Here is a 22,522-nt window from a genome sequence, read left to right on the forward strand (position 1 = left end):
ATGATACATAATTTGATTCCATATCTTGGCTATTGTGAATAATGCTGCAATAAAAGTGGGAGTGCAGATATCTCCTTGATATGCTGGTTTCCTTCCTTTTGGATGTATATCCAGCAGTGGGGTTGCTGCATCACATGGAAGTTCTAATTTTAGATTTTGAGTAACTTCTATACTGTTCTCCACAGTGGCTGCACTAATTTGCATTCACACCAATAGTGTGCAAGAGTGTCTCTTTTTCCATGTCCTCATCAGCATTTGTTACTGCTTGTATTTTCGATAAAAGCCTTTTGAACTGGGGTGAGGTGACCTCAAAGGTAGTTTCAATTTGCATTTCTCTGATGATTGGTGATATGGAGCATTTTTTCATATATGAGTTTTCCATTTGTATGTATCCTTTTGAGAAATGTCTATGTAGCTCTTTTGCACATTTTTTGATTGGATTTTTCTTTTCCTATTGAGTTGTTCAAGCTGTTTATAAATTCTGGCTATTAATCTCTTGTCAGATGGGTCATTGGCAAATATTTTTTTCCATCCTGTGAGTTGGCTCTTCACTTTGTTGATGGCTTCCTTTGCTGTGCAGAAGAAGCTTTTTAGTTTGACGTGATTCCATTTGTCCATGTTTTTGCTTTGGTTGCCTGTGTTTTTGAGGTCTTATTCAAGAAATCTTTGCTCAGACCAATGTCCTGGAGTGTTTCCCCAATGTTTTCTTCTAGTAGTTTCATAGTTAGCAGTCTTAGCTTTAAGTCTTTAATTCATTTAGGTTTTTGTATATAGTGAGAGATAGAGGTCTAGTTTCATTCTTCTGCAAATGGATATCCAGCTTTCCCAGAACCATTTATTGAAGATACTCTCCTTTTCCCAATGTATTTTCTTGGCAACTTGATCAAAAATGAGTTTACCATAAATGAGTGGGTTTGTTTCTGGGTTCTCTACTCTTTTCCATTGGTCTATGTGTCTGTTTTTATGCCAGTATCATGCTGTTTGGGGTACTATAGCTTTGTAGTATAAATTTAAGTCAGGTAATGTGATGTCTCCAGCTTCAGTCTTTTTTTCAGGATTGTTTTGGCTATTATGGATCTTTTGTGGTTTCATATAAATTTTAGGATTACTTTTTCTGTTTCTGTGAAGAATGTCATTGGTATTTTGACACAAATTGTATGGAATTTGTAGACTGCTTTGGTAGTATGAACATTTTAACAATATTGATTCTTCTCATCCATGAACATAAAATATATGTCCATTTTTGTGTCCCTCTTCAATTTCTTTCATCAATGTTTTATAGTTTTATTGTAGAGATATTTCATTTCTTTGGTTAGGTTAATTCCTGGATATTTTATTTTATTTGTAGCTATTGTAACAGGATTACTTTCTTGGTTTCTTTTTTTCAGACTGCTTGCTGTTGGTATATAGAAATGCTACTGGTTTTTATACATTGATTTTGTATCCTGCAACTTTACTGAATTTATCAGATCTAGTAAGTTTTGGGATAGTCTTTAGGTTTTTTAAGATATAAAATCAGCCAGGCGCGGTGGCTCACGCCTGTAATCCCAGCACTTTGGGAAGCCGAGGCAGGCAGATTAAGAGGTCAGGAGTTTGAAACCAGCCTGACTAACATGGTGAAACCTCGTCCCTTCTAAAAATATAAAAATTAGCTGGGTGTGGTGGCGCATGCCTGTAATCCCAGCTCCTCAGGAGGCTGAGGCAGGAGAATCTCTTGAACCCGGGAGGCAGAGGTTATAGTGAGCCAAGGTCATGCCACTGCACTCCAGCCTGGGTGACAGAGCAAGACTCCAGCTCAAAAAAAAAAAAAAAAGAATTAAATCATATCATCTGTAAGCAAGGATAATTTGACTTATTTCTTTTCAATTTGGATGACTTTTATTTCTTTCTCTTGTCTAATTGCTCTGGCTAGGACTTCTAGTATTATGTTCAATAAAAGTGGTGAAAGTGGGAATCTTTGTCTTATTTCAGATGTTAAAGGAGAGGTTTTCAGGTTTTCCCCATTCAGTGTGATGCTAGCTTTGGGTTTGTTATATATAGCATTTATCTTGTTGAGGTATATTTCTTTTTGAGGACAAATACCTACTTGTTGAGGGTTTTTAGCAAAAAGAGATGCTGAATTCTGTCAGATGCTCTTTTTAGAATATTTTGAAATAATTGTATGGTTTGTGTCCTTCATTCTGTTAGTGTGATGTATCACACTTATTGATTTGTATATGTTGAAGCATTGTTGCATTTCTGGAATGAATCCCTCTTAATCATGATGAATGTACTTTTTAATGTGTTGTTGAATTCTGTTTGCTAGTATTTTGTTGAGTATTTTTTTTTTTTTTTACCTATGTTCATCAGAGGTGTTGGCCTGTCATTTTCCTCTTTTGCTGCCTCTTCATCTGGTTTTGGTATTAGGATAATACTAGCCTCATAGAATGGGTTAGGAAGTATTCCCTCCTCCTCAAATAATTTCAGGAGGATTGATATTATTTCTTTTTAAATTGTTTGGTAGAACCCAAAAGTGAAGCCATTCACTTTTAGTCATTTCTTTTATGGGCGACTTCTGTTAATATCTCAATACTTTGTTATTAGTCTATTCAGGTTTTGGATTTCTTCAAGGTTCAGTCTTGGTACTTGTACATAGCTAGAAATTTCTCCATTTTCCACTTTGTTGGCAGAGAGATTAAATATATAAATGAACAATGGCCAGAATGTATATGACAATAGAGCTTTGACCATAACCTGTGCAGCAACCAGTGCTGGAAATTCAACCACAGCCTATGTAGCAATTGACCCAGAATGGACATGACTTGGTCAATGACAGCCAACTTACCTATATTTGCCACAGCTTCCAATTCAGTAAGAATCAAAGAAAGCCAAATATACTCCTCGAACCCATCTCATAAAATGTCCTGCTTCTATTTAGTCTACCTGAAACTTCTCTACCTCAACAGTATCCCATCAGAAAATACTGGAAATCTCCTTTTTAAAGCTTTTCTTTTCCCTGCCTGTTTTTGAGACTCTGCCCAAAACAAGTGATGGTAGCTGACTCCTTTGTAAGGTCTGAATAGCAAGGTCTGGATGAGCAGCCCTATATGTTCTCATTCGGTTTATTCCCATATTTCTAATTAGTCTTCAATGCTCTAAGACAATGTAATAATATAATTTAACTCTAACACTTGAAATCTCTGAAGATTCACACAATACAGAGCTGGTCTGCCACTTAGGAACTAAAATAGCCATTTCACCAAATGATCTGACATATTTATTACAGAGTTTAGAAATTGAAATTGAGATTTCAGGTAAAAGTATTTATGCCTTCCCAGTTAATTTTAATAAGCAATTACTAAGGCAGTTATTTAAGTTGAATTTTTGCTCATTACTTTCCATGACTAATAATCAACCTGTACGTTTCTATCATGTAAAAGTAACTGACAGATAAAATCATTCTCCTTTTTATTAAAGCATTTCTTATCGGCAATCCTAAATACTTTCTAGTGATTCAAGACTACATAAAGTAAAATAAACTGATTCTTTTCAGGGAGAATATTTATGTTAAAGGCAATGATTATTGCTTATAATTACTCTAACACACTATCCAATAGGAAAAAAACTGAACTATCATTCTGGAGCACAGCAAAAAATAATTCTTCCTTCCAGATATAATTATTTCAAACATATAATGAATGTTTTCTTAAAAGTATAAGTTGACAAGCCAGGCATGTCTTTCAAAATTGTAAATAATCCTCTTATCCCATGTTTTATATTTCAATTATTTGCTAGATATTTGTGTGTATTTACCATACATATGAGAAAGAGAATTCAGTAGTCTTATCAAGTAATGTAAAAATTTGACTTCTCTGCCTTTACAGTTTAAATCATAAGACACAGACTGTTTCTAAATGGGGAAAACATAAAACTTACCAATATTTCTAATTCCCTTTGCTGTGTGGACTACAACATTTAAGTTGCTATTGTCATTAACACATTATATTAGAATATAAATGTTTCACCTCAGAAAGCAGAACGAGTCATGTGCAAAGAGATTTCTTATTTAAAAAACAAAAAGATATGAGGCATACAACACATAGATTTTACATACTCCAACTATGCTTTCAGAAAGATTTAATTCTGAAACCCTAGCAGAAGAGAGGCCAGGTGAGTTTCCCTCCCTCCCTCGGTTCATTTTCTATTCCATCTCTCAGGGTTGTATCTTACAAAAGACAGTGGGGGCAGAAATGCTTTGTAAATGCAAGCTTGTTTACAGTGGGAAGTATGCACAGGGTGTAAAATAAGTTCAATCCTACTTCCCAACCTAGTTCTTCATCCACCATCCCTCTGCAGCTGTGCATCGCAAGGATTCTTTTTGATCATGAATGCAGCATTACTTCTACATGGCTATTTATGAGTGTTGTTTTGGTTTCCCTTCAGTTTGACAGATTTTAAAGCATCTCCTCCATTGTCCAGTCATATCTTAGGTTCTCCTGGACATGAGGAAAGCTGAGAGCTCAGTGCTTCAAACAAACCCCATTTGATCCACATATTCCTCCATGTTTTGGGTTAATTCTTGAGTGCAACAGTCCATGCTTAAAATGAACAGAGTAATAAAACACCTGGCTCACTTGCAGCCAGGTTGGCTTAGTTAGCTGGCTCATCAAAATTCTAAGACCATGTTTAGGGATATTATAGAAACATAACACCAGAAGGATGACTGGCCGTGATATTAAGTAACAGGATGAGGTCAGGCCAGAGTTTTTAGAAAATGCAGCATATATGCTTTCTCTTGGGTAACTAATCAAAACTTTTTAGAAAGTTGTCTTCTTCCCATGTTTATTATACATATGGTAAGACTTGCATTATAATTGACATTTTTCAATGTGGTATTTCAGGGGCACTTGAATAACTTGTGATTGACCACATTTGTCCCAAGAAAGTTGGCCCATTACCAGGCAAATGATGTCTATTAACAGAGAGGTTATTCAGCTGTATAAATTATCATAACATAATTTATTTTTTCTTACTGGTTAATATTGATCTTCAAAATTTCAGAGGGGGAGTATCAGGAAGGAATTAGCCCCATTTTGATAAGGAAAATTGGCATCTCATTTGGCAGACAAATCAACCCATTTTCTGTAGTCATTTCTCTCCAAAGTTCTCTTCAGAACATCATTTTCATAAATACAGAATTGTTTCATTTTATACAATTAAAATGAAGACAGCTGGATAATGAAGGTCCTTTCCATTCTTATATTGTCTGTTCAATAAACTAATAGACTTCATATAACATCTGCCAGAGTCTCAGATGCCTGAGTATAAGTAGATTTAGGTATGAAAACCTTGAAAATCTTTACATTCCCTATTTATATCTCAGCTCCTAGCAACATTCTGCATTCCTTTCAGAGACGAATTTCTGTACCAGCTCATCTGCTCCTACCTGTTTTCTTTACTTTAGATCTTTCTTTTTCCCTATCTGCTTTGCTGCCCACCTCCTTGTTCTCCTCAATTCTCCCTCTATGCTATCTCATGTAGCTCTGGCTCTAAATTCTCCATTGTGTTCATTGTATGTCCTTAGTACCAAGGACAAGGACAGTGCCTAATATTCAGTAGATTCTCAGTAAATGAGCCAATGGAAATTCTAGAAAAAGCTGTATAAATTTAGTAAAATTAATATATATATATATATTTAAAGTAAAAACACATCATATTGTATCTTGAAATATATAATTTCATGAGGATAGTGATGTCACCTTGGCATATCTTTGAATAAATGGTTTTAAGCATGTTAGTGCTTAGGGCAGCATTACTTTCTTTCAGGTATTTTCAATTTTATAACTTTAATAATATTCACACTAAAAGTGATACACTCTTAGCAGTCATTCTTTTTGCAAAGATAATATACTGGTTTATATTATTTATTTAAAGAAGAGTTATGTTTTGCCTTTTACCCCATAATTTTTCTGCAACTTTTAAGAAAATGCATACTAGGTGATCATAAAAGAGATAATTAAATATCTGGAAGTTATACCTAGAGCCTGTCTTCTGCTCATATCAGGGAAGGAATGAAATGGTCTCAAGCGTTACAAAAGTCACAAAATGTAGGAACTGTTTAAGTTCACAGTCAGGATACCGCTTGGACAGAATTTGTCTAAGAGGAAGAGCAAAAAAGGGGGCCATAATTTATGAAAAATAATAATATATAATCTAATATCTAACTATCATAAAAAGAAAACTTTCAAAACCCTAATACAAACTAATAGGTTTCCAGGTTAAGATGGCAAATTGACACATGTATCTAATTTTGCTCCTCTTCCAAGTCTTACTAAAACTATATATGAGTTATTTTTGTTTGTTTCTAAACATTTAAACACACTAGCATGGAGAGAATGGAATGGAAGATAAAATAACAGCAAGAAATATTAACAAACTCAAAAGCAGACGACAAGTAGTAAATGACATAGCCAAACGGAGAAAGTCAGAATTCAAACCAGCAAAAGGGAAAATTAAGAATCAAGCTGATTTTATGCAGAAAGACTTATTTATGATTAGACTTGGGGATGAAGGGAGGGACTGAAAAAGGCAGTTTGATCCCATCTCCTATTTCACACCACTGAATATCTACCCCCATCTCAACCCAGCAAAATTCCAGAGATGATTCTCTGAAGAGGATAAAACAGTCTTTGCATTGTGGGTCTTTAGACTTATTTTAGGGGTGGGGTACATTTTACTGACAACAGGGTAATTAAATGAATGTGTGAATGCTCAAAACTAAATGTCAAGAGTCCCAGTCACTCCATCCTCTATCATCCTGTTCCTAGATGCTTACCTTCTAGGAAGAAATTTGAAAGATGTTTTTCTGGTAAAGTGATTAGTGCAAGAAGAAATACTTGCTTTCCTCTAGAAAGTTTTAAGTCCTTTACTCTGATTCTAGAAAACACCAGAAGATGCATAAAAGGAATGCTGGGTTGTTAGAAGATGCCACCGTCTCAATGTTAACAATGTAACACAGTTTATATGACTATATGAATGGCCCTTCACCAAGGAGAAATCATGTTTTCAAATCATAAAGCCTGACTTCTCTGCACTCGAACAAGGCTATCACAAGGGCACGTAGATGCCTTGCTGTATTTGTAACTATGCACAACTGACTAGAGTAGAACTTGCTCCATGTCTTCAGTTTAGGCTGGAAGAAGTGCCAAGTGGTTTATATGTCAAGGTGCATGTGCCAATGCTCAGAAATGGCTACAGTAAGTTTTATGTAAGTGATTTTTTTACACTGCTGATACAGTACTTTCTATGAGTTTATTATGTTTGAATTAGTCTATACCAGACTTTCTCCAAAGTCTATCTAATTATGAGTCTCCAACTGTGGTCTGACCTGCATGGGTGGTCTCTGCTGCAGTGCCACCCATAAATGCCTGTCTCCCTTCTCACTTATCATTTCCATTATGCCCCTACCATGATCATAATCCTTCAGTTGCTACCTATCTCCTACTTCATAGAAAGAAAAACTGTCAATTTTCTAAGGCCTTTCATAGCCTATCACTTTCTTCATGACCATCTTAATTTCTTCCTTTTTTATATTTTTCTTAGAGCCCCTAAACGGACATGACTCATTCCTACCTGCTGGCCTTCATTCTCATGAACTTTCTCACATACACCATCACCTTCCATGAGTCAACCCCATATCTCATTCCAAATCGAATACAAATTTCACTTGTTCATACTTTTTCTTCTGTGCTTATTCTCCATGAAATCTCTTCTTCCAAAATCCTAACAGTTTGAACATTTAACAGTTTAATAACACATAACACAATTAGTGTTATCTCTGATGTGTCAATTTGTTTCTTCCTTGAGGAAAGAACTGACTGGGTCTTATCCTGTGTTTAGCACAGGGTAAAGACTTGTTGTACAATGGGTAGGTGCCCAAATTCTGAAGTTGGACCTACCTCCATTCAAAATCAACTTCACTTGTGTGTCCTTGAGCAATTTTTCTGACCTCTATTTCTTTATTAATAAAATGGAGAGTATAATAATCAAATTTTCCAGAGGATAAACAAGAAAACATGTTTTTCTCAAGATATAGCACACAGTAAGCACTCATCAAAGTTTAGCTATTATTTCTTTTATTAATACAATAATATTTAAATAAAATGAGAAAACAGCATTTTGTGGCACTTCAGAATATATAAAGAATGCACTGTTTTTTCTTTTATTGTTTTTAAACTATACAGCTATTTAAAATCTATATGGAGGACTTCAAGTGTACTGCTACTACTACCAAATGGGGGACTACTAGCCTATAAATACTGCACTGCCAGCTGTGACCCTCATTCTCACAGGTCCCACCACAAACAAGCGAAAATACCCGCAATGAAATAAATGTGACAAAGGTGGAAACAAGGAATAGCCTATATATAAAACTGCAAAGTTTAACCCTCAGAAAAACATTAGTGTCTGAGAAGAAACTCCTGAAACAGAATTGGGAATAAAAAAGAAATAAAGAACAGATTTTATTCATTTTAAAACAACTGGAGATTTATCACAGCTTATATGAACTGAAATTTAGCTGACTCGGGATTCAGTTCAAGCACAAGAGATTATCAGAGTCTAACATTCAATTTTACTACCCTTCCTTTATTGCAGTTGGAACACACAATATTCCTGTTCTGTGGATGCCTTTGCCAGTGATGCCTATAGACTGAGAGAATGTTGGGCTGTTTAGTTTTTGTAAAACATGAAATGTGTCTATTCTCAAATGATTTGTCACCCTATGGAGTTATGAATCCTCTTCTAACACCCCAGCTACAGATTAGGATACCCTCAAAGCCATTGATTTATCAGATACCTTTTACAACTTGATTCAGAGTATGCCAACAGTAAGATATTAATTCCTTTAGGAGGAAGACATGTACAGAGCTGGAAAAAATACTACAAGGAGGTCTGTAACCTCACCATCTGTCAGGTGACATGCTCTTATTTTTCCACTTTGGCTCTACTTCCCAGTATCAGTTCCTTTCTTTCCCAGTGTGGACCCAGTCATTTCAATATATCCTTCCTAGTAGTTTTAATTCTGCTCCTTTCCAGCCAATGACTGGATACATGTGTGTGTGTATATATATATATAGATAGATAGATCTATATACAGATTTATATATCCAGTTGGATATATAGATATATGTATAAATCTATCTATCTATATATATATTCCTAGTTGATTACCTTTTATATATCAGGATCTGCTTCTCTATCAAAGCTGTCACTCCACGTTTGTCTTCTGAAGGCTTCTCATGTTCCACAGATGGCATCACCCCACAAATAGAAGCCTTTAAGTGTTTGCTTCTGAAATTTCTTTCATTTTGTTTACACATTCCTTTACTCTTTTAGAGAGAGATTTCTTCCTCTTTCCCATGGTTCCCAGATCAAAAGATTCCTATACGCCACTATGTTAAATGACAGATTTTTAAATCATTTTATTTTTAAAAATCTAGTAAGCTTTCTAAATCTAAATATTAGAAATGCTGATATTATTGGTATGATTTATAACGTTACTGCTTTTTTATATTTACCGTAAATTTCCATTTTCATTTTAGTCTCATTTTCTAACTTATCTTCTCTATATTAATTTTGTCTACTGATATGGAACGTTTCTTCTATTTAATTCTATTTTCATTATTGTAAAGATCTCTTGGAAATTTAAAATACATATAATGCATATAATTTTCTATGTAGTAAAGTATGTTAATGCTTTAAACTTCTTCCTGTATGTAAGAATAATAGGCCATTTAACTCTGATCTTCAACCCTTACACTTTTCCTATGTAGTGTGGTCACTTCATATAGTCTTTTTTTGTTGTCATTGATTGTATTGGTCTATTTTCACACTGCTATAAAGAATTGCCCGAGACTGGGTAACTTAAAAAGGGAAGAGGTTTAATTGACTCACAGTTCTGCATGGCTTGGGAGGCCTCAGGAAACTTAACAATCATGTGGGTAGGCAAAGGAGCAGCAAGGCACCTTCTTTACAAGGCGCAGGAAAGTAAAGTGTCAAGTGAAGGGGGAAGAGCCCCTTATGAAACCATCAGATCTCCTGATAACTCACTCATTATCATGCAAACAGCATGGGGGAAACTGACCCCATGATTCAATTACCTCCACCTGGTATCTCCCTTGACATGTGGGAATTATGAGGATGATAATTCAAGATGAGATCTGGGTGGGGACACAAAGCCTAACCATATTATTGATGTTTTACCAAGGCTTATTTGAATGTATCAACATGTTTTCTAATTTCTTTGGTGACCATTCTTTCTTGTATCTTAATTTTTCTTTCATGGTGGCATTTCTGATCATGCAATTTGAAATTCATCAGTTTAATAGGTCACACACTTGGGATCTCTATTTCTTAAAGATGGCCTTTATTTAAACAAGACCTCTCAGGGAAAAGTATTCACCCTTGATGCTCCATCAAGCTGGTCCATGAAAATATTTCTGGTTCCCCTTTTAAAGGCATGGTTATAAGCTTTTCCAAGAGTCTTAAGTCCCAGCTCTCCTGACTATGTGTCTCTTCTAAATGCTATAGGGTATTAAAATTAAAATCTTAGTCTCAACATTTATGATCTATATCTGGGCTAATAAGCAAAGAGAGTGACTTTCAAGACTTTCACAAAGTAAGCTTATGCTTACTTTCCTGTTTTTTGTTCAAATTTTTTGTTGGTTTGTTTATTCCTGGTTCTTTCTGAATTAAAGTAGTATTTAAAAAATCTAATTAACTCAGCTACTACATATTAAATATATACTAAGCAAATATACACATGCTGTGATAAATTCTGGGTATAAAAAAAGACAAATTTCATAGTTTCATACAACTTATACTCTGTTATGGATATAGAGGCAGGAAATATGTGAACAAATGAATTATTTAAAGCAAGAAGTGATAACTGCTAAAAAGAAAGTAATATAGAGTGATAATGAAACTGATATACAGACTAGTTGGAGGAAGTCTTTACCCTGGGTGGCCAAAAAGGCTAATCTGATTCTCAGCTCATTCATTCAAACTGTGACTAGAAGGAAGAGCCATGTAAACTTATATTGGTTTAAATGTTTTTTTCTTTTTTTGGTTGTTGTTTTCTTTATCTCATTTTTGGCTATAGCTTTTTATTCCCCTTTTACAATTTCGTTCTGTCCCTCCCCATTTCCTCTTTCTCTTCAGCCTAAAATATATTCAAACATCCAGAAATCTCAAAAATCTTGTCATGATCATTTGTTCCTTTTAAGCTACTACCTTGAGTCTGTTTTTTGATCTGCTATTCTCTCGTCTATCTTTTTAAATAAGGTTTTTTTTTTTTTCCATTCACCATTTCGTAAAGCAAAAGTCAACAACAAATTGACTAAATCTACTAATTGCCAAACTAGTATCTTTTTAATCATTATCTTCAGGTAAGACCATTGATTACTCACTGAAATTCTCTGCCCAGCATCCTCCTTTGTATGTTACTTTTCTTATTAACCCTTGAATGCTCTTCCTTTATCAGATTCTATTTTCACTGCCCACTTCTTCAAAGCTTCTCTTCCTCATGGCTTTGCCCTTCATTGTTTTCCCTTCTAGTTCTAAATCCTATCTATAAATACATCCCCATGAATTATTTATACTACTTTATGGCGAGAAAGGTTAAGAGTCTTCTCATTGCCACTTACCAAGTTGATATTACTATTATTATTAATTTTTTTGAGATAAGAGTTTCACTCTTATTGTCCAGGTTGGAGTGCAATGGCACAATCTCAGCTCACCACAACCTCTGCCTCCTGGGTTCAAGTGATTCTCCTGCCTCAGCCTCCCGAGTTGGTGGGATTATAGGCAAACACCACCATGCATGGCTAATTTTATATTTTTAGTAGAGATGGGGTTTCTCCATGTTGGTCAGGCTGGTCTTGAACTCCCGACCTCAGGTGACCTGCCCACCTTGGCCTCCCAAAGTGCTGGGATTACAGGTGTGAGCCACCACACCTGGTCACCAAGTTGATATTATAATATAGCTATTATAGTTCAGGTTTCATGCCATATGTTGTTTTTCACATAAATGTATTGATACCTTAAATCAGCAACAAATTATAGAAGATTAAAAATAGTAATTCAATTATTCACAATCCAACTACTAAAACATAATCATTATTTAAAACCATGAAGGTGTAGTTTTGTCTCCTGTATACAGGTGTATACATATCTATGTTATATATGTTTGTATTATATATGCATGTGATTATATGTGTGGAGAAAGAGAGAGAAACAGAGACAGAGAGAAAGAGAGAGGCAGAGACAAATACAAACAGATTTCTCAGAATTTTTGCCTGCAGAAATTGAACCATGGGCCAAAACTGAATTATTCTCTATATGAAGAGGAATAAGAAAACATTTAGAAGTTATGGGCTAGAGTTGGAAAAATGTCAAGAGTTAATTGGGAAAAATAAAAATAGACATTTTAAGAGGTATTTTTATGAAATTCCATGTATAATACACAATAAATTTAATTTTCTCACTTTCCAATGAAATGTTTGCACATAATCTTTGGAAAGTGGATTTCTTTCAAAAGAATACAAGGTAGAATTGAATTCTATTGTAAAGAGTAAGTTTGGTATAAAACAAAACAAAGAAAAAATATGCATAGGAGAATATCCATACATCCATATACATAATAGATTCTAAAATTTAGACTACTTTTATACTCTTTAAAAAACTTGACTTTATTTTCTATAGACTCTTTTTTCATATGGCAGGCAACCATTTTTTTAAACATCCCAATTTTTCTATTATTTTAAATAATTCTATAGTTATACTGTTGGGGCTCAGAAAAAAATACACCCCCAAATGAAGGACTTAGCAGCAGCTTCAGAAGCAAAAGTTTTTCTCTGATTTTTTCTGTTCTCCTGTTGCTCAGTTCCATTTTCCCCTGAGGCTAGTCATAAATACTAGAATCCTTCTTCTCCAAGGCGGGTCACAGAAGCCAGAACCCCTTCTCCCCAAAGCTAGTGATAACACATAAAAATGTATTCTAAAACGATCTCCATCTCTCTCTATAACACCAGTCATAAAATAATTTTCCTACCTACCTTGTTTGACTGTAGGTCATAAGACCTCTATTCCAGCGAGGGTCTTGCCTCATATCCACAAGGTAAAAATACATGTTCAGAGAAGCCAAGAAAAATCTAGACAGACAGGCTTTGCTGGGTACCCCACTCAGTCTATTAACATCACATCACACCTTATTTGTCCCATCATATTTCTACATGACTGCCCATACTTTGCTGAACTTAAGCATAAAAATAAACAATTTATCTTGTGTCTTTGGGTCTTCATTCTGAAGGCTACCATGTATACATGATAAATAAATTTATGTTTTTTCACCTATTAATCTGCCTTTTGTGAGTTGATTTCTCAGCAGACTTTCAGAGGCCAAAGGTTTCCTTTATTCAGAAAAGTTTGGCCAGGCGTGGTGGCTCATGCCTGAAATCCCAGCACTTTGGGAGGCCGAGGTGGGCGGATCATGAGGTCAGAAGTTCAAGACCAGCCAGGCCAATATGATGAAACTCCGTCTCTACTAAAAATACAAAAATTAGCTAGGTGTGGTGGTGTGTGCCTGTAGTCCCTGCTACTCGGGAGGTTGAGGCAGAAGAATCACTTGAACCCCAAAGGCAGAGGTTGAGGTGAGCCAAGATGACGCCACTACACTCCGGTCTGGGCGACATAGCAAGACTCCATCACAGATTAAAATAAAAAGTTTATCACTTTATATTATTTCCTTTGGATAGGATCCCCGAAGTATAGTACAGATATGGATACAGATGATGCACATATGAAAAATTTATAAAGATTTTTAGTTTATGCATATTCCCAAATTACTGTAAGTCTTATGCCATTTAGATTTTCACCACCATACTCTGTACCAAGCCTATTTTAAATGTTTTGGCAAATTTGATACATTTAAAATATGCCTTAATTTAACTATTTTATTTTAAATATTTTTCAAATATTTATCTGCCATAACTTTTATGAGGAGAAACTGGTTAATAATAAAATCATATTCTTTGTCCATTCTTCCACAACAATATTAATTTTTTATGTCTGCAAGTATTCTTTATATATAAATGGAATCACATTTTTGTTTATCCAGTTATCCATTTACATTTCAATACTGCTTAGGACATTCTATCGATGCACATTTTTTGAAGTTCAATTTAACAATCTTTTCTTTATAAGTTATTTTGTATGTAATTTTCATAAACTCTTTCTCAATTTTAATATCACTGAAAGATTTATGTACATTTTCTCCATTAATTATGATTTTAAAATTAGCAGTTATTTTATTGTTCCCCCTGAAAGTTGTTTTGGGGTATAAATGAATGTACCAGTGGTACATGGTACCATATAAATGAATACTACATGGTAATACAAATGAAAAATTTTCTAAGTGTACTAGGTCTGTTTCAGCGTATCCTTCTGTTCTGTGGCTTTTATAACTACACCATGATTGAATTATTTTAGTTGTTATAGTTTGTGTACATTAGTAACTAGTAGGGCAGCCACTACATATTTTATTGCTTTTTGACTAGCTCTATAAAATGACATTTTAAAACAATAACAAACATTTTTATTTAACATATTTATACTTCTGGAATGTGCCCACAATGCACATTTTTTCATGGCTATCATTAAATGATTGTAATTTCAAATATATCTAGTTCTGAACTCAGAAGCAAAAGATACCACTATCCTGATTATGCTGTAAATCACTGTAACTAAAATCATATGGCTATGAAACTCAATCATTCAGATAGCTCCAATACCAGCTAATCACTTGGTTTACCAAATTCTTTGTCGAAGTCAATGCTAATATGATACACAGAGCAAATGCCTGGGGAAGCGGAAGGTGAGGGAGTATAAGTGGTGCCTAAACCAATTCCACAGAAGTTTATGAGAAACTTTGCCATATTTATTTATTGATCAAAACCTCTAGAATTGTACACCTACAACTTTCTAATACTATATTTGCTTTTCCTCTACCACCTGATTTTTGGCACTTGACACTCAGAGAAACTTGAGGTTTCCCTAATATGACTAATATTTTTATCCATTGAGTATTACACATTATTTTCCACATAATTACCTGGTGAAGTCTGTCATTTCCATCATGATCATACACATGTTCTTGGCCAGAACAATGATGTCGTTGCTTGTATCATCCCATATCTCAATCTCAGCATCCAGCTTACTCTTTACTTTCTTGAAATCAGCAACTTGCTCAGCAATCTTTTCTTTTTCTGCCTCAGGCAGTTGAGTCATCTTAGCCTAAAACATGTGATAATTAGAATTAAAATCATTCCACTATGTCAGAAGCATTTTAGGAATAAGTAGATATTATAGGATATTCATAAAATTTGTTCATTTAAAATCAGATGCACAATATAGTTAAAGTCATTCAATTAAAACTTTCCAGGTTTAATATTTCATATAAAAATCTATTAAATTATAATAATTTGCTCTAGAACTATAATGTTACATTTAGAATAACACTGTAGAACTTAGTGTACAACGTACTTAAATCCATTGTATAAAATAAATGTGGGACTTTGCAAACTTCCAATGCATTTCAAATTTTAAATTAACACCAACTTAGTGTAATATACCACCTTTGCTAGAAAAGTGCATATAAAAAGGTGGATGTATAACATAATTTAACTTGAAATGAGACTATGTCTACCTACATGTATATGTATAATTACAGGATGAATTAGTCATGCCTCAACTTTAACATAATAAAGAAACAAATGATACTTTTGATTTGAATTTTCTATAAATACCTTAGCATAATGCTTGATACATATTGAATGTTCCATAAATGGTAGCTATTTCTTATTCAATAAAATTATCAAAATATTTTCATATGTCCAATACATTTTTTTGATTTTGTTTGTATTTTTTCTATGAAGAATCAAATTAAGCTATACAAGACAAAGTTTTTAACTGACACAGTGTTATTTCTTAGCCTCTGAAAGTAGTTTGTAGTTTCTTTTCTCAGGAAATGTGTCCTATGTCAGGTTGTAAGAGAGGAGTAACTTTTACTACTGCTGGCATATGGCAAAGCACGTAAATGAAGACACAGCTCACTACTGCTGAAATGAAAAGTAATATGAAAGCGCGTTAAGTAAATTATAAGCCACCAACCCATTAAACTAGTTCAAAAAAAGAAATGGGTTTTCTCCATCTTGACTACCGGTCATTATCATTCTCTCCATTCTTATAAAAAGTGTTTAAATGTTCAAATTACAATAGCTCCAGATAGGTTCAACTGGGGCTTCTCTTTACATGCTGTATCTCAGAGGTCATAAATCTGTGATGCTAGATATAACAAATAGTGCTGAATATACACTGGTATATTGTGGAACATTATTTACTGTTCTCATAATAAAGTTAAACCTATTCAAGAACTGAACTGGTTAAGTGTACTCCAAGTTCTGTTTCTTGGAATGACACCAATTTCCAATATGACCTTGAAGAAGTTACTTAACCCTCCTGTCTAAGTTTCCCTAGCCACAAAATGATAGTAATTGCAACTGTTACCCACCTGCCATGCAGGGAACAGAGTCAATTATTGGATGAGATTGAGAATGACCCTGTTGTGGACAGGGAGCTCATTGGTTGCAGTTCATCTCCTTAATAACATCTCAACTCGAATGGTGAATTACAACAACAGACATTTACCTCTGACAAGATAAGGTCCAAAAGTCGGGCAATAGTTTGCAAAATTAAAAGTTTTAGAGAACTCTGGTCCTTTTTCTCAGGGGGAACAACAGCAGCAACAAAACAGTAAGTTACTGACACCTTTGCAGAAGGTTTTAAGTGCTTCTATGATTTACTATGTGTCATAGATCGATTTCAACCACCCTGAAAATTCCAAAAGAAGACTTAAGAGAATACTTGATGTTTAGAAAGTCTAGGTAAAAAATTCTTTATTGAATTATTTTGTGCAGATTAAACAAAGAAACTGAGGTACAAAGCTTAAGAAAAATTAGGTAAGTAGAATATCTCTGATGTATATCGCCTGGTGGCTATATGTTTAGGCTTCTGCTTAGATCTATAGAGCAGAACTCTGATGCAAATAACTGTCAAAGGCTTTTTGATTCACTGCCATCTGAATAAGATTATATTGTGTATCTGTTGATCTTGGAATGTGTTACCAATCACAAGAAAAACAGCCAACACATATATGACAGACACTCTTCTAGAAACCATGAACACATTTAAACTTCAATCTTCACAGCAGCCCTATGAGGAATTATTATTATCCCAATATTGTAAGTGAGGAAATTGGGTCTCTCTGAAACATTAAGTGATTGATCAAGATTATAATGTCAGTCAATGGTAGAATCAGGACGTAGATCAGAAAATATAGCTCTTGAGTTTTTGTTCTATCACTAAGCCAACAACTATGAATAATATTGCCCACAATATGCCAATATACACACATTCTCCATGATGATATTTCTCTATCACTTTCTACCTTTGAATGCAATTGTTCTCCAAAGAATAGTCACATTAGAACCTAAGTTTCCAAATCTTTAAACTCTATACCATGATCTTTACCTGACAGGCTGTTTTGGACATCAAGTGATATGTAAGAACACACTTTTAAAGTAAAGTGATGTTAACTGTCAACCATTACATACACAAATAGATTCAGTTCTTTACTATCTGCAGTGAATCTCAGAACTCTATTTATAATATTATCCAATATTTTTCAAGGAAAAGCTGTGTTATCCCAATAGACTATTAGGCATTTTTAAGCACAGATTTCATTTACTATTTTAACTCTAAAAGAGAGGTCAGCAGAATTTTTCTGTAAAGGACAAGATAGTGATATATGCTTTGCAACTCACACCATATCACTCTGTTACTCAACTGGCAGAGTTGTTACTCTGTTATATTGCAAGAGCAGTCATGAATATTATGTAAACAAATCAATGTGGCCCTGTTCCAATAACACCTTAGTATAGACATTGAAATTTGAATTTTACATAATTTTCACATGCCACAAATATTATTCTGATCATATCTGATTACATCTATTCCAAATTTTTTCAACCACTTAAAAATGTAAAGCCCATTCTTAGCTCATGTACAAAAGCAGGCAGCAGGCCAAATTTGACCTGTTGACTACAATTTGCCAACACTTGCTATAAAACTTTCCAGTGACCAGGGAACACAGATTTTTATTGTTTTGCTCTGTCTTCGTTATCCTTACTTTGTTTACAACTCCTGAAAGTACTGACCAAGTGATCCTTGAGACGCTTTCTTGTTTTTGTTTTTTGTTTTGTTTTGTTTCGAGGCAGAGTCTTGCTCTGTCACCCAGGCTGGAGTGCAGTGGCGCGATCTCAGCTCACTGCAACCTCCACCTCCCAGGTTCAAGCAATTCTCCCGCCTCAGCCTCCCTAGTAGCTGGGACTACAGGCGCCCACTACTGTGCCCAGTTAATTTTTGTGTTTTTAGTAGAGATGGGGTTTCACCCCATCTGTCCACCAGTTGGACAGACTGGTCTCGAACTCCTGACCTTGTGATCCACTCTCTTGGTTTTTCCTTCCCTTACATCGAACTGCCCCTTCTCAGAGTCCTCCATCTCCCTTTATCTGCCAAATGTGCATCTCCCCAAGAATCTGTGCCAACCCTTTTTAACTTTCTTCATTATCTTCTCCCTTAGTGCACTCATCTACTTTCTTTCTTTTCTTGTTTACATTGGGAAAGAAAATTGTAAGTACTTACTACGTACCACATTATGTTCTGAAGTGTATACACATTGTGGAATACACGATGGAATACCATTTAGCCATAAAAAAGAATGAAATTCTGTCATTTGTGACATCATGGAATCTGGAGGAAATCGTGTTAAGTGAAATAACCAGACACTGAATGATGAATACCATATGACCTCACTCATATGCAAAATCTAAAAACGATGTCACAAAACGAGAGAATAGTGTAGGGGTTACCAGGGGCTGGGGTAGTGGGGTAGAAGGGTTGAGAAGATGTTGGTCAGAGGATAAAAAAATTTCATTTAGACAGGAGGAATAAGTTCAAGAGAACTATTATATAACATGGTGACTATAGTGAATAATAAATTTATTCTTGAAAAATGCTGAGTGAATGTAAAGTGTTCTTACCACAAAATAAGATAACTGTGTGAGGTAATGCGTGTGTTAATTAGCCAGATATACTCCTTCTACAGTGTACATATATGTCAGCTACTTTCATGACGTCAACCATCACTGCTATGAAGATTACTTTCAAACAACCTCTTCAGTCGTGTTCTCCTTTCCAATACTGATCAGTGCATTCACTGCTGTTAGGAATACTTGATCATAGAATGATGAAAAACATACTCAGGCAAACCATTTATCCTCTTGATTTTCATGCTTCTCAGTGATACTTCCCGCCTTCCAGTCTTGAAATTTTATATTTTAGAAAATTATTCCCTTTTCTTTACCCTATTCTGTTAGTTGTTCATTTTATCCTCTATCACATCCATTTCCCTCTATGTATTAGTATTACCATTCCTGCTGTCTTCTGGTCCTAATATACTCCTTTGTTTTAAATCTTCTTGTTTTGCTAGTGCTTGATTCAATCTTTCTGAATATGATGAAATCGTGCAATCCCTCATCTAACTTCCTTATCTTTACATCACCTTATCAAATAAAGGGTATCAATTCCTCAAACACCACCATTACATTTGTTTGATTAAAATGGAAAATTCATATAAAATGCCTAAATCATAAATGTACAGTTGGAACAATTTTCACAAACAGAGCAGATCCATGTACCTACACCCAAATCAAGAAACAAAAAGATTACAGGCACCCCGAAGCCTCCTTCTATCTTCTGCTAGTCACTATCTACTAAGGGTAGTCACTAACTTGATTTCTAAAACTGTAGATTTGCCCATGTTTCAATATTACAAAATTGGAATCATAGCATATGAATTCTTGTGTCTGGCTTTTTGTATTCAGCACTTAAATGATTGAAATGTATCTATTCTGTTGCATGTAGTTATATTTTGTTTATTCTCATTGCTCTATACAGATATTATTCCACTCCACAAATATATATATATTTCTATACATTTATTCATGTTTTTCTATAAACAATATTTTGAAAACTATTCCATTTTTGGCTATGATCAATAATGAGTATTCTTGGACTTTTCTTTAGGTGCACATATGAGTGTATTTCTCTTGAGACTATATCTAGGAGTAGAATTACTACATCACAGCGATCATCATAACCTTTGTTCCTATCAGGTTTTCAATCTCATCCCATCTTACTTCCTTCAACACACTGTACCCTCAAGCTAAGCTAAGCTATTTGTTGCTGCAGGTAAATATCTTGAGATATTGCCCATTAATTATTTTTGCTCATCTTCCCTTCCCCCAATTTGTTGGTCCAAATTTAATCATATTTTCAGGCCAAACTCATATAGTACATGCCCCTTTCTCCATCCTTCAGGTGTGTGTAATTATTCTCTCAAAATTTTTAGAACATGTTATCAGTTCTTCCCCCTAGACATTCATATTGTTCTCTTTGTAGTCTAATCTTGTGAACACAACTATCCAATCTCACTTGCTAGAGATGTTGTTGAAAACAATATCATCTTTCAGAATAACAATTATGACATTACACATAATTTTTTATTTGTACTTTTTAGATTTTTTTGTCTCCTTCCCCTAGAAAATAAGTTCTCTTACAGTAGGAACATATTGCATGATAAACGTTTTTTTGTGATTGTTAACAGAAATACTCAAGAGCTAAAAAAAACACAGACTTTTGAGCTCAAAATTTTATATCACTGATCTTGTATTTTCATTGTTATCCACATTTACACAAATGCCAAGCTTTTACCTCTACACAGATCTTAGATTCATTTCTCTTATGCATTTTTCCTAGTACTTTTCAAACTCTTGTCCTTACTATTCCTCCAAGACTATATTAGTAGCACAATTGATCATTTTCATCTTCATATCTCCTTATTAATTGTTCTATGTTCATTACTACTACATAAAATATTGATAAGCTTACATTATTTATCTGCTTAAAAAATTTAAATGACTATAATTACCCCTTAAAAGAGACAAAAGGAAAAGAAAGGAAAAAAGTGACATAATAGGGAAAATGCAGAAATTGTTGTCATGCAGACCACCATTCAAATTTCACTTTTGCCAAGTATTAGCTATCCAGCAATTAACAATGCTAAACTCCAGTTTCATATATTAAATGATCATACATTTGTAGAGGTTGCGTGAGAATTAGTTATGTCTATAAACAATTGTACCTGGAATATATTAGGGACTCAGTAAATGGTGCATATATAAATAATGTATATAAATGTATCATCTTGGCCTCCAAGACTTTCCACAATATTGAAAAGCACAACTAAAATATTCATGTAGTCTACCTCACAGAGCCTAGGCAAGAACCAAATGAAATATTTTGAGTAATTGCTTTCCATAAGCAATAAATGCCATAGAAATATAGCACCATTATAATTATCTTATTCTCAGAAGCCCCAGAATCCAAGTCACTTATTTTGCAGATAAGAAAATGGTCCCAGAAAGGGGAAATGACTTAAAAGAACTATCCAGCTGGTTAGTGACAGATTTGATGTTTCAGTCCATGTGTCTTCATTAGTAGCTTTCCCTTTCCACATTTTTTTTTTTTTTTTGCTTTCCTTAACTATAACTTTTTTCACGGAAATTAAATTCTTAGGTAAATCATATAACTTTGTTAATTTCTCTATCCATGAAACTGGATGAAACATAGAAATATTATTTTGTTAATAAATAATCCACAATTATGAATTTTTTAATTTTATAAATATTAGGAAATTTCTAATTAATTCACATCACTCATATGAATGGGTAGCTAGAACTCAACAATAAAAATAAAATCTTTGATAAACTTTAAAAATATACACATGGTATATATACACATTAGAGAAATAGTTCTCAAATGATAACTCATGTTCTTACCTTCAGAGTATCTCAAATTTCATAGTGACATGTATGTGTTTTCTTAAAATAAGCCTAGAGGCATTTGGGAAATAGATGTATTTTTAATACATCAAAAATATAAATAGCATAGAGCACTTTGATGGAATTTTAGAAAATATAAAGTGCTTTTGGCAAAAATTCAACTTAATTAAAATTTTGAGAACAAATTTATTTAAGCAAGATTTATGCATTGATATCTTAAGCATACTAAATTGTGATCTCAAATATATTCCTGAGAATTCATTAAAAGCAATTTTCTGTAATATTTTAAAGTTAACATTTAGGAATTGGAGTTGGACTTTAAGAAGTAGTATACATTTCTACATTTTTATATATAGACCTCTAAATCATACTTAAATATATATTAGCTTTAATTAGCTCAGTTTCCTCATCCATCAAAAAAAAAAAAAAAAAAAAAACACTCTTAGCACCCAGTGGGTTACATT

The 22,522-nt window shown here is 34.1% G+C and overlaps 1 protein-coding gene across 3 annotated transcripts in view; it reads right to left on the minus strand.

Moving 5' to 3' along the window:
* The window catches only part of CTNNA3 (catenin alpha 3), a 1,783,100-nt gene that overhangs the window by 133,161 nt on the left and 1,627,417 nt on the right, over positions 1-22,522 (minus strand). For all 3 annotated transcript variants that reach the window (XM_030941008.1, XM_030941007.1, XM_030941009.1), the window contains exon 15: positions 15,149-15,330. In XM_030941008.1, the coding sequence (XP_030796868.1) occupies positions 15,149-15,330 (182 nt within the window). The remainder of the gene's footprint in view (positions 1-15,148; positions 15,331-22,522) is intronic.

Source organism: Rhinopithecus roxellana, chromosome 11, assembly GCF_007565055.1.
Source record: "Rhinopithecus roxellana isolate Shanxi Qingling chromosome 11, ASM756505v1, whole genome shotgun sequence".
Lineage (NCBI taxonomy): Eukaryota > Metazoa > Chordata > Mammalia > Primates > Cercopithecidae > Rhinopithecus > Rhinopithecus roxellana.